Below are 13322 nucleotides of genomic sequence, written 5' to 3' on the forward strand. Positions count from 1 at the left end.
TCTCTATAACCAACCCTCTCTTCCAAATTCCAATATGCAAAGCATCATTTATCTTTGCATAACAATCATCTTGTGCATTCACACAAACAGTAAGTGTGGTTTCCTCGTATAAGGTCTCATCTCATCCTCAGACATTGAAGCACTAAAGGCTTTCAAGGCCTCAATCAAACCCCCCTCAATAACACTATGGTCATGCATAGCATCCTGGAACTTCACCACTGACCCATGCTCCATCCCTCGTCGCACCCACTTCACGTGCGGCCTCACCTGCACCGCCGACAACACCCGCATCAACCAAATCACCCTCGACCCCGCTGGCTACACAGGAACACTCACCCCACTCGTCTCTCAACTCACCACACTCATCACTCTCGACCTCTCCGATAACTCTCCAAATGATGAATTGAAAACATACGAAATGATGAATTGAAAAGGCATAATGATTAACTAACCTCCAAGCGTTTAGGCAGAGTCCTACGCGGCGGCGGCAGAAGCAGGGCGCGGCGGCGGATGCAGGGAGCGGCGGCGTCTGATGGGTGTTGCGGCAGCAAGGATAGGCGAACCAGAGATACAACAGAGGAAGAAGATGAGAAAATGATGTTGATTGAAATTGGATCTATAAACCCTAACAGACATGCTTATCTTCTGAGAAACTAAAACTAAAAGAAAAAGAGAAAAAGTATAAATAACAAAAGTTTAAGGGATCAAAATCTATTTAATAAATTTTTCAAAAAAAAAGGGGTACATTTTGTAATTATTTTTATGATGGTTAACGATACACCTACAAAAAAAATGTAGGAGTAAGGAATTCATGGCCTAATAGATATAATAGATTTTTTAATTTTGATGAGAACTTTACAAGTTTTTTTCATATGTTTTCAAAACTCAAAAGTACCATAACTTTTAAAAGTCACACACACAAGTAATTAAGCTTTTTAATTTACCAAATATAAAATAAGGTGCTTGTGGTTTACCAAACCAAACTTTAATCTGGTTGAATCCGGTTCATTCATTCGATAACCTGACTGGTTCCATATTCAGAGCTTTGCGTAAAACCCTACTCCTGAACCTTCATTCTCAAGCAGACTACTATGGACGTTGACGCCATTGGAGACCATGCCGAGAAGCTCAAGTCCCTTCGAATTGAGGAATACGAAGATGACGACGATGACGACGATGACGAAGAAGAAGAAGCTGTCACACTTGGTTTCGTTGAGAACCCCAAAAATGAATGGTCTCTTGAGCGCCAATTTTTCCCCAGCAAAGCTGGCGGAGTACCGGTACTCCCACTATGCTTCTGTGTTCATCCCTCTTATTCAATGAAACTAAAACCTGCTGTTATATAAAGAAAATGAAAAGTTTCAATTTTTGATGGTGATGTGTTCATTTTGTGAACTGTGAATATTGGTGTAGGCTTGGCTTGATCCTGTGGATATACCATCAGGGAGGTCATCAATTTGTGACATTTGTGGCGAACCTTTACAATTCCTGCTTCAGGTATCATTCTATCCATCACTGTTCCTATACTCTCCTAATAATGGCATGGTTTGTAATTTACACGATATTCATTCAAAGATGTGAGTGAAATTTCAAGTTAGGAGAAGTTTTAGCTGCACCAATTAGTAGGATATATCCTTTTTCTTCTACCCAGCTAAGGGATTACTGGAATTCTTGAAATGATAGGTTTATGCACCTACTAAGAAGGAAAGTGCATTTCATCGGATGCTGTTTGTTTTCATGTGCCGTTCCATGAAATGTCTTCTCAGGGATCAGCATGAGCAGTGGAAACGCCACCCGGAGAAGCCATCTAGAAGGTTCGTAATGTCTGACGAGAAAGAAAGTTTTCTTCCATGGTCTTTGGGGTTCCTTTGGCCAATGAATTCTGATTGTGTAATGATTTATTGAAGTGTGAAGGTTTTCCGTTGTCAGTTACCTCGCTTTAATCCTTTTTACTCAAGTGAACCGCCTAAGTATGATGGGAATTACAAACCTTCTGGCATTGGAGGTTAGTTTATCATCATTTTATTTTTTGGCTCTTTTGTTGGGTATCATACATATATAAATGTATATGCTATTGTGATTTGATTCATTTTTACTAGTGTTTGTGTGATTTTGTATCTTGGGAAAATGGGTATTCATGATTATCAGATGGTCTTTGCTTCTGTCTGTGTGTGATTTCGGTTCTGTTCTTCAATTGCTAGTTTTCTTAGTTGTATCTGTTGATTTATGAATTTTTTAACCGGTGACTGTTTCATCATGAGGAGTAGCATTCTAAAGGTATTGCATGAGTTATAGAGTTCATGTGTACATGCAATGCAATTCATCTTTTTTATTTTGTGACACCATGCTTTTGCTACATTTCAGTCTCAAAATTTGATTCCCCGAACAAGTTGCTCTTACGTCGTATCTTTATTGTTCTTATACTCAGCATTATTTCTACTATTATTTTTTCTTTGTATATGACTAATTTATGGCCTGCTTTTACATTAAGATTGCTGTATTAGTACTTCTATTGATTAAGCATATTTTATTAAAAGATAGGATTCTCTCTTTCTTTTAGCTACTCTTTGCAATTGGTGTGGGACATGGAAAGGAGATAAACTCTGCAGTAGTTGCAGACAAGTGCGGTATTGTTCTGAGAAACACCAGGTAGTTGAATTGATTAAATGTCTCGTTTAGTCTCCTTTTCACAAATTTCATCCTATAAAATTCCTTTCCATTTTCAATTTGCAGGTAATGAGTTGGCGCTCAGGTCATAAAATTGTTTGCCAGCAGATGAAAGCTTCTTCACCTATTGGCGAATCCAATAAAAGTGGAGCCACTTCATTGGAGTCTCATAAAGGTCACAGTTGTTTAAGACCTGTATATTTCATGAGTCACGTAGGTTAATCTAAAATTTAATACTTTCTAGCATAATGTTCATTACATCTGATATCTTACCATACAGTTGGAAGCAAGAATGTGTGGCCTGAATTTGAAATCATCATTGAACACGAAAGTGAATATAACACAGACATTCCTGAGGATAATGCTTTATCTAATTCCTTGATCTCGAAGAACAAGATTGATGACACAATGAATTCACTTATGGATAGTTTTCAGGTACAACGTGTAGCTGTTTTCATCACTGAAATCATGTTTCTTATCGTTTAGGATCAAGATCCTCTAAAGTGAGAAAGTTGGTAAAGTAGTAAAATGAGAAGTTAATCACTCTTAAATTAAGATAGTGGGGCGCACATTTCATAAAAGTTATAAAATCAATGGTGATTAATCCTTCACTTTACCACTTTATCAACTTCCTGACTTTAGAGGATCCAAATTCTATTGTTTAAGCATATAGTTTGCTCACGATATTATTTGCAAACAGGGTGATGATGACAAAAAGAGTTGGGTTTACTTCCAAGAACGCATTGCCAAGGCCCCCGAACAAGTGTTGAGGTGATTATTATTGAGTTATTTAGAGTGCTTAACTGAGTTGAAGAACTTCTTTCAGCGTCCTTATGATGGCAGCTTATTTGCTAAAAATGTTCCAAAACCAGATTTTCTTGCATAATGGATAAACAAATTCAAAATAACCCAACTAATTGAACTGATTTCAGGATATATTTCCATTAACCGACTGATACAAACTTATGGTAAATACAGGTACTATAAGGATACAAATGCGAAGCCAATATGGCCTGTTTCGAGTGGTCGGCCATCCAATGCTGATATCCCTAAATGCAGTTATTGTGGTGGACCAAGGTGTCATGAATTTCAGGTAGTTAGTTACGAGAAGTTTTTGCTTGAAGGGTTCTTCATGGTTTTTCTATTGGTGTTGATGTTACTTTTAGATTTTTAGTTAATAAGCTGTTATTATTGTTGGTGGCACTAGATTTTACCACAGCTGCTATATTACTTTGGAGTAGACAATGAAGCGGACTCTTTGGATTGGGCTTCAATTGTGGTGTATGCATGTGAAGCTTCTTGCGAAGCAGGTTTGCCTTACAAAGACGAGTATGCTTTTGTTCAACTTTTTTCACCTTCCCATAATACAATCCACTGAAATTTTGACCTTGCCCTTGTATTAAAAAAATTTAAGATATTTTTGTTAAGAGTTTTTGGATGTGGGGATAGGAATATATGTATTTACCTTTGTCCTCAACTTTGAGGATCATGACTGGTTATTGTGTGATTTATAGGTTTTTGTTGAAAATTTTCTCTTTAATTAGAAGTAGGCTATTTTTTGTACCTTTGTGTGTTATTTTTGGAGTTCCTACTATGTATAATGTATTTTTCTTTTTTTTAGAAGTATTTTTGTTCGTTATACATTAATTGTTTAATCAGTAATGCATTGCAAGGGTCCATAACTCTATCAAAGTTCAAAAGTAAATCAAGAGAAGAGAAGATGATTACATTGTTGAATAGAAGCTTCTTTACATAAAATAGAACTTCACTAAGTTGATGTAGACGGAATATGATAACATGAAATGAATATCACTATGCTTCTCTACCCAATTCAAGACAATCAAAGGTTCTTCATCTCTTGTTATTTGAACATAATTTTAAATTTTTTATGTATGATAGTTTTAATATTATTATTATTTTTAACCGTCCCACTTCAAACTGCTAGATATCATATCAAATTGTGTTTTATTTAGAATTTGAATTTATCAAATCCAATACAAAGTATAACAAATTATATAATCCGAGACAAGGACACCCTAACTAATTCATTATGTTATTCATGGGATGAAAGAATATATGTGAGGCCTATGCCATTTTACTATTTTAGAGGCACAATTTAATTGTGGTGGTGATTGGTGAATCTCAACACTCAAACTAGGAGAAAATTCTGCCTCTAAGAGAGTTGCATTAAATTCTTTTACTATTCCCCCTCCCCCCCCCCCCCCTTTTCTTTTTGTAGCCCTCCGAATCTTATCAAAATGCAAATAGAAATAGTGCTAATTTGAAATAAGTTTGTAAAACAAAATAATCCAAACATTAAATAACATTAAATAGAAAATTATACTAGCAATTGCATAGTTTCATCTTTCATGGTTGGAATCAATGAATGGATAATATGAGAACAATAATGAAGTACGAATGCACGAGTGCCAACTGGTGGTGCCACCGTGCCAGAGCCTAAATGACTATTATGCAAATTGGAGACTCTGGATAATCACCATTATCATCCACAAATCAAACCCCATAAATTTTATTCCTTTTTCACACTTAAATTTATTTAGTTAGTAATCTATGAAATTGATTTTGCGTATGTAGTTGGTATATTTAAATAGGAGTTTACCATTGTTCCGTTACAAAAGATAGACACGATTATTTTCGTTAAGAAAGTCTTAATTGGATAACCTTAGCGTTGCTTCTAAACTGAGAAATGAAATATCACTTCTTTATTCAACATAATAAAAAATGTTACTTATACTTTTACTATTAGTTTATAGACATAATTACCTAATTTAAAAAAGATCTTGTCAACTTGACCTGTTGCGGGTAGAGTTGAGTGTGGAGCGGGTTGGATAGAGTGCGAATTGAAATTCAATTCTACCAATTAACCCGTATCTTATATATATGTTATATTATATAAAAAAAATGTGTTAGGAATGAGTGTCAAACCAAGAATTTTTTATTTATATAAAAGATCTTTAATCATTAAGCCAAAATCTTCAATTAGATATTTAACATTTTTGTTTATATAAAAACCAAATTTATTTAGTGATATATAAATACCAAATTACAACAGTAAAATCTCATTAAATTATTAAATATTGTATTTGTTTGAGATCTGCAGATAAAAAATTAAAGTTGAATTTAAACTCTATCATACCTTATTCATTACCACTCCTATTCTCAACAAACCATGAAAAAGAAAATCCTTCTCTTCCAAACATGAACTTCTCCAACCATTTTTATATTCCAAAGCTTATTCTACATATTAATGCATCGTTTAATCCTAAAAATTAATTTAAGAAACGGAATTACTTAGCATTTTAGCTAGATTCTAGACTATATATTTTTTCAAGCATTATAGAGCCCCTAAGTCCTAATACCTTATCAGAAATCCCCGGTCTCCACCTTCTGAAGTCTGAATTCCATAATATCTATAAAAAAACAAAAAACTTGACAACTTTCACATTGAATTGCGTGAATATAATTTCTAAATAAAAAATATTTGGTAAAAAATAATTAACGAATATTAAATAAAATTGGCTGTTTTTTTTTCCTAGTATTATCGTTACTAAAATTTTCTTTAAAAAATGTGTTTAGTTTCTTAGTAAGCACGTGTGATCAGGTTAGTATTTGAGAATAACGACACCGAAAAGCGACCAATAAGGACCAACTTTGTTTGCATTATGATGATGAAGAAATAGAGAATGTTCATCGTTCTTATTATTTGTCTTCGGTGAAAGAAAGTGAGGAGGAAGCAAAAGCTTCGCTTCTTTACAGTTACAAGCACAGTGTATATATATATATATATATATATATATATATATATATATATATATTCCTTTCTTCAAAAATGTTCCAATGAGTGGTACAAATAATATATCAGTTAAAAAATTTTATGACCGAGTTCTTTTTTATATATAAAGTCGTGTATAATAGAACCATTTCAGCAGCATTCACATATATACATCTTATTTAGTAGCACATAATAATGAGTGAATTAGTATGATAGAATCATTTCTCATACACGTTACTTTTCTAATTTTCTTAGAATTGTGCAACTTAGATACAGAAATTGAATGATGCTATTTTTCTTTCTCCCTGTAATGTACAAGGTTATGAATATCAATTTGGCCCTCTAAATGAAGAGGAAGACTACAAGTCAGCCTGTGACAAGGAAGAACATTGTGGTCGTTTGTAGTGCTGGGAATGGTGGTCCTTTGCCTCAAACTTCGTCAGACATTGCATCATGGATCATCACCGTTGGTGCTAGTACTGTGGATCGTTCATTTGTTGCACCAATTATGCTACAAGATGGCACAATTATTGAGGTAATAATAAGTTTAACTTCACTTTTCTTGTTAATTAACTAGCTAGGATCTTCAAAGTAGGAACTATTAGTACCTATAAGGGTTTGAAGTTGAAAATTGAAAAACTCAATTACATATATAAATATATAAAAGTAATGCATTCTACTTTTTGTTATTGACAAATACATCTTTTTTTCTTGTTAATCATTTGATGCTTACAATCAAAGTAAAGATATTAAAAATCACTTTCAATAACAGTACTCATCATTTGACACAATCATATTCCTGTAACAACACATGCACCAGATATTGCAGTGCTTATATATATCTATGTCAATATCAGGGTAGATCAATTACTCCAAGGCACATGCCAAACAGCTTCTATCCATTGGTGCTCACTGAGAAGTTGAATTTCCAGGCATGCCTACTAGCCATTCTGGGTATGCATAGTTTTCAATTTTACTGTTGTATATATTGATTAGTATATGACATGGCAAACAAAGGTAGAAAAAAGTAAATACTAGTTTTGTGTAATGATATATGCAGGTTCTGTTTGGACAACAGCCTTGATCGTAACAAGGCCAAGGGGAAGATAGTTGTGTGCATGAGAGGGGAAGGAGGAAGAATAAGAAAGGGATTAAGAAGTTGAAAGAGCTGGTGGTGTTGGTTTCATCCTAGGAAACAATGAACAACTTGGGAATGATCTATCAAGTGACGCTCACTTCATTCCTTCCACTCAAGTGTCCTATCACAATGTCTTGAAACTCATTCACTACATCAATTCTTCTTCTAATCCAATGGTAACTGATGAAACTGGTAATCCTGCAACCCCATTTGCAATTGATGCTGGACACTTCAACCCTGTAAAGGCAGCAGATCCTGGACTAGTTTATGATGCTTCTTACATGGACTACGTTGTCTATACTTGTAGCTTTGGAGTGACTCAATACTTTGATGTTGCTTATAACTGTCCAAACTCATCATCATTGCCTGAACCAACAGATCTCAGCTATCCATCCATACAAATCAGCGGACTCAATGGAACTAAGAATATTAAGAGGACAGTCGCCAATGTTGGTAAGAGGAGCAGTGATTACATGTTTAGTGCTAAGTCACCAGAGGAGTTTTCCATCACAGCAACTCCAAATTTTCTTGAGTTCAATCATGTTGGACAGAAAATTAGCTTCAACATCACAGTGACAGTAAAGATGGGTCAGATTCCAAACAAGTATGGCCCGGATAGATACTACTTTGGATGGTATGCTTGGACTAACCAGAATCATGTTGTAAGAAGCCAAGTTGCAGTGTCTTTTACCTAATATTATTGCCTCTTGTTAATCATTTCAATTGATTTATTATTGGAGGGGCATGCATGATTCAGATAAGGTACTGCTACTAGAAGCACAAGTTGATGGTTGTAGCTATGATCATGTGATATATAATATATTAAGAATTAAGAATATGGAAAAGTAACGCTTTGGCTTATATTTCAGAAATTATGGGTGCTATATATTTTAGTCCATACAAGAGTAACACCATAAAAAGTTTAATGTCTTTGTGAATAGCATATGGTCTTGGAATTTCAAGTCATAGAGGCAATCACAGAGAGTTAACCATGGTTGAGCCTTTCTCTGTTCATTATCTGATGAAGACCGTGGCCCCCACGATTGGACCTTGAATGTTTTGGCATTTTGCCATATCTATATATTAAATTAAGCAGCAAGCAGAGGCTATTTTTGTTTGTATGGAAGTAAAATGAGTGATATATTTTAATATTATAATTTATTAGAAAGTCTGACTTCTATACCTCACAAAAATCAAATCCCAAATTAAACTATTTTACATTTGAAATTAATATTCTAGCAGTCTATGATCTGAAAAAACACCATTAAACTCTATCAAAAATAAAAAGTGGCAAGCAGAGTGTAGTTCTCTAAAATTACTATAATAATAGAGTAGATGGAAATTGACCACCAACCTCAGTCAAAAAAGCAAAAAGAAAAAAGGGTTGAGGCTAGAAGACTAGAAGCTATGGCACTCACAAACATGGCAGAAGGAGTATACAGCAACAACAACTTAGATGTTCAATCAACACTCACCGAAATGTAAGTAACTTCAACATATGAAAGACATGAATAAGATGAGATGATGCCGCCATTGATTGATATGTGTAACTCCAAATGATAATGTCGATGACATGGGACCTGAAAGCATGTGTCAAGTGTCTTGACCAAAACAGAAATGCACAATCTTCACTCTTCAGAGAAATAATAATCATTACATGTAACATGCACATTTAAGGCTTACAAGGCATGGTGGTAGGTCCACCAGGATATATGCAATAATTTCTGATGAACTTGAGCATGCTCTAACTTCATGCTGACCCAATGAGAGTACACAGAAACAAACTATAGGAGAGTCACTGCCACTAAGCAGCAACACTGCACAAGTACATACAATATAAATGATGCTAACAATTTTGTTAAAAGAAAAATAGTACCAATGAATAATTGAACCATTTTATTTTTATACCAAAAGTTTGTAGTGCCTTGAAGTCTTAAAATGTAGAAATTAGTTGGGACAAAATGGTATAAATAATTGGATCATTTTATCACCTTTGTGTTCCAAGCCATTCCAGAATCACAAGAGTAATAGTACCTGCATCATTGGCATTTAGCAGAATCCTGAATCCCCACAACACACATTTATATTATCATCAGTTACCATCCCAATTCAGCAAAATTCAGTTATATACTTATATAGCTAGATGGTGAAGGATGATTATAAATCATCACCACATATATGTGAGTGTCTGTTGCTTGCAATTACTGAATCTCATTATATTAGGACAATATTTATGTAAGCATCCCTGATCACATGGATGGAAACAAGAAAAATAAGTTTCAACGGTTGATGTTATATAGAGATTAATTTCGATCCACTTGTAACATTTTAAGGCAGTAGTTGGTTGGGTCTAACATTTTTGTTGATACCACAATACATAACAAATTTTTTCGAGAACTGTCGCTATATTAAAATTTACATTCCATGAATACATTTCTTAAATTTTAGCTACCTTTCCATTGAATACATAACTAATATATAATATATATATTTATACAAGTATACAACATTTTCATATCTGGGAGCACTGCACCGATCCCTCACGGTAGTTCAGTTCCTCACTTCCTCCCCTGATTGGTTAGCTGCTAAGCTCTAAACATGTTAAGAAACCAAACTAGTGAACCTCTAATACAACAGCTTTAGGAATGTAACAATATAATCGGCAACAACAGCAGATCCCAGGTAATAGAATATGGTGGTGTACTGGTGTCCTCATTAACAATTTGGAATACACCAATTTCAACTTCTAAATGGACCTTCTTCTTCCCAAGCTTCTGTTCTAACTTTAACCCGTTCACCATTAAAGTGAATATATTTCCACTTAAGCCCATATCGTTTTGTAACCAATTTACTCTTTTCTTCTTGGCCAAGTTTTCTAAAGGCATTTGCCACTCGTCTGACCGTATCTTCATCAGGTTTTACCTGCAACTCCTCCATGTCTGCAAATATCTAACTTACAAACATGATAGCTCCATGTCAAAGCATAGAAGAATTAACCTTGTAATTGCTGAACAGCTTGCATCAAGGTATAGTAAGATTGATAGTACAATAAAAATATACCTCAATCATCTTTTCTGGCAAATGATGATGATCATATAATGTGACCATTCTAGAAAACAATCTCTTTGAGACAGAACGTGTGTGAGCATGTACAATCATATTCCACAATGACTCTGCCTCATCTATCCTCTGATCCATATCAAATGCCAGAAGAAGGGTGTCATATGTTCCCATTGTTGCCCCTTGACCTTTGCTTAACATCCACTTTGCTACCTGAGGATTGATAAGCAGTAAGATTCTTTTCCATTACTCACAAAGTTAACAAAACAACATATCATTACAGTTGTACATTGTAAAGGCTCAAACTCAAGCTGGATGGCATTCTCAAGAATATCAAAACATTATTATAAAAATAAATAAATAAAGAAAAGAAATATACAAAAAGCACATTGATATATATTAAAGTACTAAAGATCCAAATCAGTTATGTGAGTAATTTATATAGACTGCAGCTTGAACAGCTGAGGGACCATTTCTTGAGCTAAAGACCATTCTTCACTTATATAATAACTCAAAACCATGATTGATATAAACAATTTTGGCTTTGGTCAAAACTCAAATTACCCATGAACTATCTTTCATCTCATGAGGAAGCAATTTCAGCTTTGAACCATGTCATGGAAACATTTAATAAACACTTCACAAACAAACCATAATTATTAGTTGTCAAATAGTGTCCCAAAATTTGCAGAAGTAAATAAAGAGCTTAGTATAACATACTTGAATTACACGAAGCCATTGTCTCCTTTTTCTTAATATTTTCAAAGCCTTGGCTGCTGCTATCACTGGGAACTCTGTCTCCCAAGCAGTCCATTTGTCTAAAGCCCCATAAACAGCCTCTTTCTCATTCGGAAGCTGAGATACCTAACCTTCCAAGATTCAAAATGCACAAAAATGGACATATATAAATATATTTTTTTAAGGGTTCATTTTTTCTCACTAAATTCCAAACCGAAAATAATAAAATTGGTATGAGCAAACATACAATTCTAATAAGGTTCAATGCCTTCTGGCCAGATTGAGCAGAATCTCTGCTTTTCCACAAGTGGTGCTCTTTCTTTGCCACTCTCTTTTTCTCCTTCTTCTTCCCTTGTCTAAATTACAGGTGAATCGTAACATGAAGCATGAGTAAATGGTTAAAAACATAAAAATAAATTACATGAACTATAATATCATTGAATAATAAGTGCAACAATAACTTACTTCTCCTTCTCTGAAAGACTATTGCTTCGGGAAATGTTGGAGTGACCAAGTGAGGAATCAAACACACAATAGGCATCAATTCTCTGCAATTGAATACCAGAGAAGTAAGAATACTATTTTTTTTTTCTGAGCAGAATAAAGCTACATGAAAGACATGCAATTACTTTTGAAAAAGTTATAACGTTATGTGAGATGGATAGTGTTGTTATTGAGAAGGAGAAACTAGTGTTGAGCAAGAATTGAGGTTGAGCCCTAGTGTGACATTCGGCTGATGAAAGAAAGGGGCAAATAGTTGAGTTTTGAAGTGTTTGAAGCATCGTGGTTTTCTTCGGGGGACGAGAACGGAGCACAACAGCTGCAGGAGAGAAGCGGCGGCACCGTGGCGGAGCTCGGAGGCAGTGTTTGGGAACTGACCTGAGTTCTGTGAGGCTGTGAGACTGAGAGAGAGGATCGAACAAGGACTCGCGAGGAGCAAGGTGGGCTTCAATTGGGTTCATAGTGGGCTTCTATTTGGGCCAACATGCGAACATTTTTTACTTTAGTATTCGTTTTGAATCACCAATTTTTTAGGTGTTGTGGAGAAAATATAAAAGATCATTTAGCCCACGATAATTTAAAGTTACCAAAAAGGACAGAAAAGACAGTATTGAATCCATTTACTACACTTCAATAATTCTTCAGCTTTGCTATTTTTGGTGGGGTTCTATTTTGCATCACTACAATAATCCTAAATGTTTTCCTAATTTTTTTTAGTGGGTTAAAAGAAAATAAAACAAAAATAAAGGAAAAAAAAAACAAGAAATTGCTTAAAAAAAAGAGTTTTGCTGAATATTACTCTCAAAGTCCTTCTAAGGTAACGGAAGTTCCACTTGAAGAAAAATGATCCTCATTGCAGAATATTTTTCTAATTAAACAACAATAGATAGAACCAATGAACCGTAGTTTATATAATATATCTCTCTTTTTCCATCTCAAAAATCTCAAGTTCAAATCTTATCAATTACAACTTAAAATTCGGTTGTCCAATTCAATTGATGAAAAAAAAACAATAGATGGATAAACATTGAATATATGTTATGTTATAGAAATGATTTTCACCAATAATAAGTGATGGAAAGATATACATAGTAACTTGTAATTAACAGGATCTATCCTTCAAATTTTCTAGCTGACGTTCTCATCAAGATCACAATAATATAATATAACAGAGTAGTTTTCTCAATGATTAAGCCTTCAATCCACTTGGATTAACCTACACCTCTCATTTCATTCTCTCTTCTCTAAATATTTATTCCTAGGGTTTAAATTAAATATTCCTAATTTCTTATCATCCATTTGGTGTACGTATTCGTTTTATAGGTATTCAAACCAACTATAACATAAATGTCAAACTACTTATTGTTCATTTGTTTATTAAAAAATAGAATATATACTCATTTTGGTTCTCAAAGAATTTTAGAT

General features: G+C 34.3%; 3 protein-coding genes across 5 annotated transcripts; 2 read left to right on the top strand and 1 right to left on the bottom strand.

Annotated features, from left to right (window-relative positions):
- The first annotated feature begins 813 nt into the window (after nucleotides 1–813).
- LOC112784796 (uncharacterized) lies at nucleotides 814–4306 on the top strand. The gene is made up of 10 exons (XM_025828122.3): nucleotides 814–1280; nucleotides 1414–1497; nucleotides 1684–1814; nucleotides 1908–2005; nucleotides 2561–2649; nucleotides 2734–2842; nucleotides 2948–3102; nucleotides 3368–3438; nucleotides 3646–3760; nucleotides 3875–4306. The coding sequence occupies exons 1-10, from the start codon at nucleotides 1092–1094 to the stop codon at nucleotides 4043–4045; spliced, it is 1212 nt and encodes a 403-aa protein (XP_025683907.1). The 5' UTR covers nucleotides 814–1091; the 3' UTR covers nucleotides 4046–4306.
- Nucleotides 4307–6664: 2358 nt separating this feature from the next.
- LOC112782280 (subtilisin-like protease SBT5.6) lies at nucleotides 6665–8470 on the top strand. Of its 2 annotated transcripts, none has more exons than XM_029296119.2 (3): nucleotides 6665–6995; nucleotides 7318–7414; nucleotides 7521–8470. In XM_029296119.2, the coding sequence occupies exons 1-3, from the start codon at nucleotides 6807–6809 to the stop codon at nucleotides 7568–7570; spliced, it is 336 nt and encodes a 111-aa protein (XP_029151952.2). In that variant the 5' UTR covers nucleotides 6665–6806; the 3' UTR covers nucleotides 7571–8470. The 2 variants fall into 2 exon arrangements, with proteins under 2 accessions (XP_029151952.2, XP_072086005.1); XM_072229904.1 differs by having other exon boundaries at nucleotides 6858–6995.
- A 1468-nt stretch (nucleotides 8471–9938) lies between these two features.
- Nucleotides 9939–12383, bottom strand: LOC112784885 (pentatricopeptide repeat-containing protein At4g18975, chloroplastic). Of its 2 annotated transcripts, none has more exons than XM_025828223.3 (6): nucleotides 12026–12383; nucleotides 11862–11944; nucleotides 11644–11752; nucleotides 11379–11522; nucleotides 10659–10871; nucleotides 9939–10547 (listed from the first exon to the last, which is right to left on the bottom strand). In XM_025828223.3, exons 1-6 carry the CDS (start codon nucleotides 12356–12358, stop codon nucleotides 10338–10340), a joined length of 1092 nt encoding a protein of 363 aa, XP_025684008.1. In that variant the 5' UTR covers nucleotides 12359–12383; the 3' UTR covers nucleotides 9939–10337. The 2 variants fall into 2 exon arrangements, with proteins under 2 accessions (XP_025684008.1, XP_029152535.1); XM_029296702.2 differs by having other exon boundaries at nucleotides 9939–10551.
- Between the last annotated feature and the right edge of the window lie 939 nt (nucleotides 12384–13322).

The sequence above is a fragment of the Arachis hypogaea genome, chromosome 20 (genome assembly GCF_003086295.3).
Source record: "Arachis hypogaea cultivar Tifrunner chromosome 20, arahy.Tifrunner.gnm2.J5K5, whole genome shotgun sequence".
Taxonomy (NCBI): domain Eukaryota; kingdom Viridiplantae; phylum Streptophyta; class Magnoliopsida; order Fabales; family Fabaceae; genus Arachis; species Arachis hypogaea.

Coding starts and splice junctions, on each gene's coding strand:
- LOC112784796 (XM_025828122.3), top strand. CDS start 1,092: ATGGACGTTGACGCCATTGGAGACCATGCCGAGAAGCTCAAGTCCCTT. Junction 2,006..2,560: donor CAAACCTTCTGGCATTGGAG/GTTAGTTTATCA, acceptor TCTTTCTTTTAG/CTACTCTTTGCAATTGGTGT. Junction 3,761..3,874: donor CAAGGTGTCATGAATTTCAG/GTAGTTAGTTAC, acceptor TGGTGGCACTAG/ATTTTACCACAGCTGCTATA.
- LOC112782280 (XM_072229904.1), top strand. CDS start 7,772: ATGGTAACTGATGAAACTGGTAATCCTGCAACCCCATTTGCAATTGAT.
- LOC112784885 (XM_025828223.3), bottom strand. CDS start 12,358: ATGAACCCAATTGAAGCCCACCTTGCTCCTCGCGAGTCCTTGTTCGAT. Junction 10,872..11,378: donor AATGGCTTCGTGTAATTCAA/GTATGTTATACT, acceptor ATCAATCCTCAG/GTAGCAAAGTGGATGTTAAG. Junction 10,548..10,658: donor TGCCAGAAAAGATGATTGAG/GTATATTTTTAT, acceptor TTTGTAAGTTAG/ATATTTGCAGACATGGAGGA.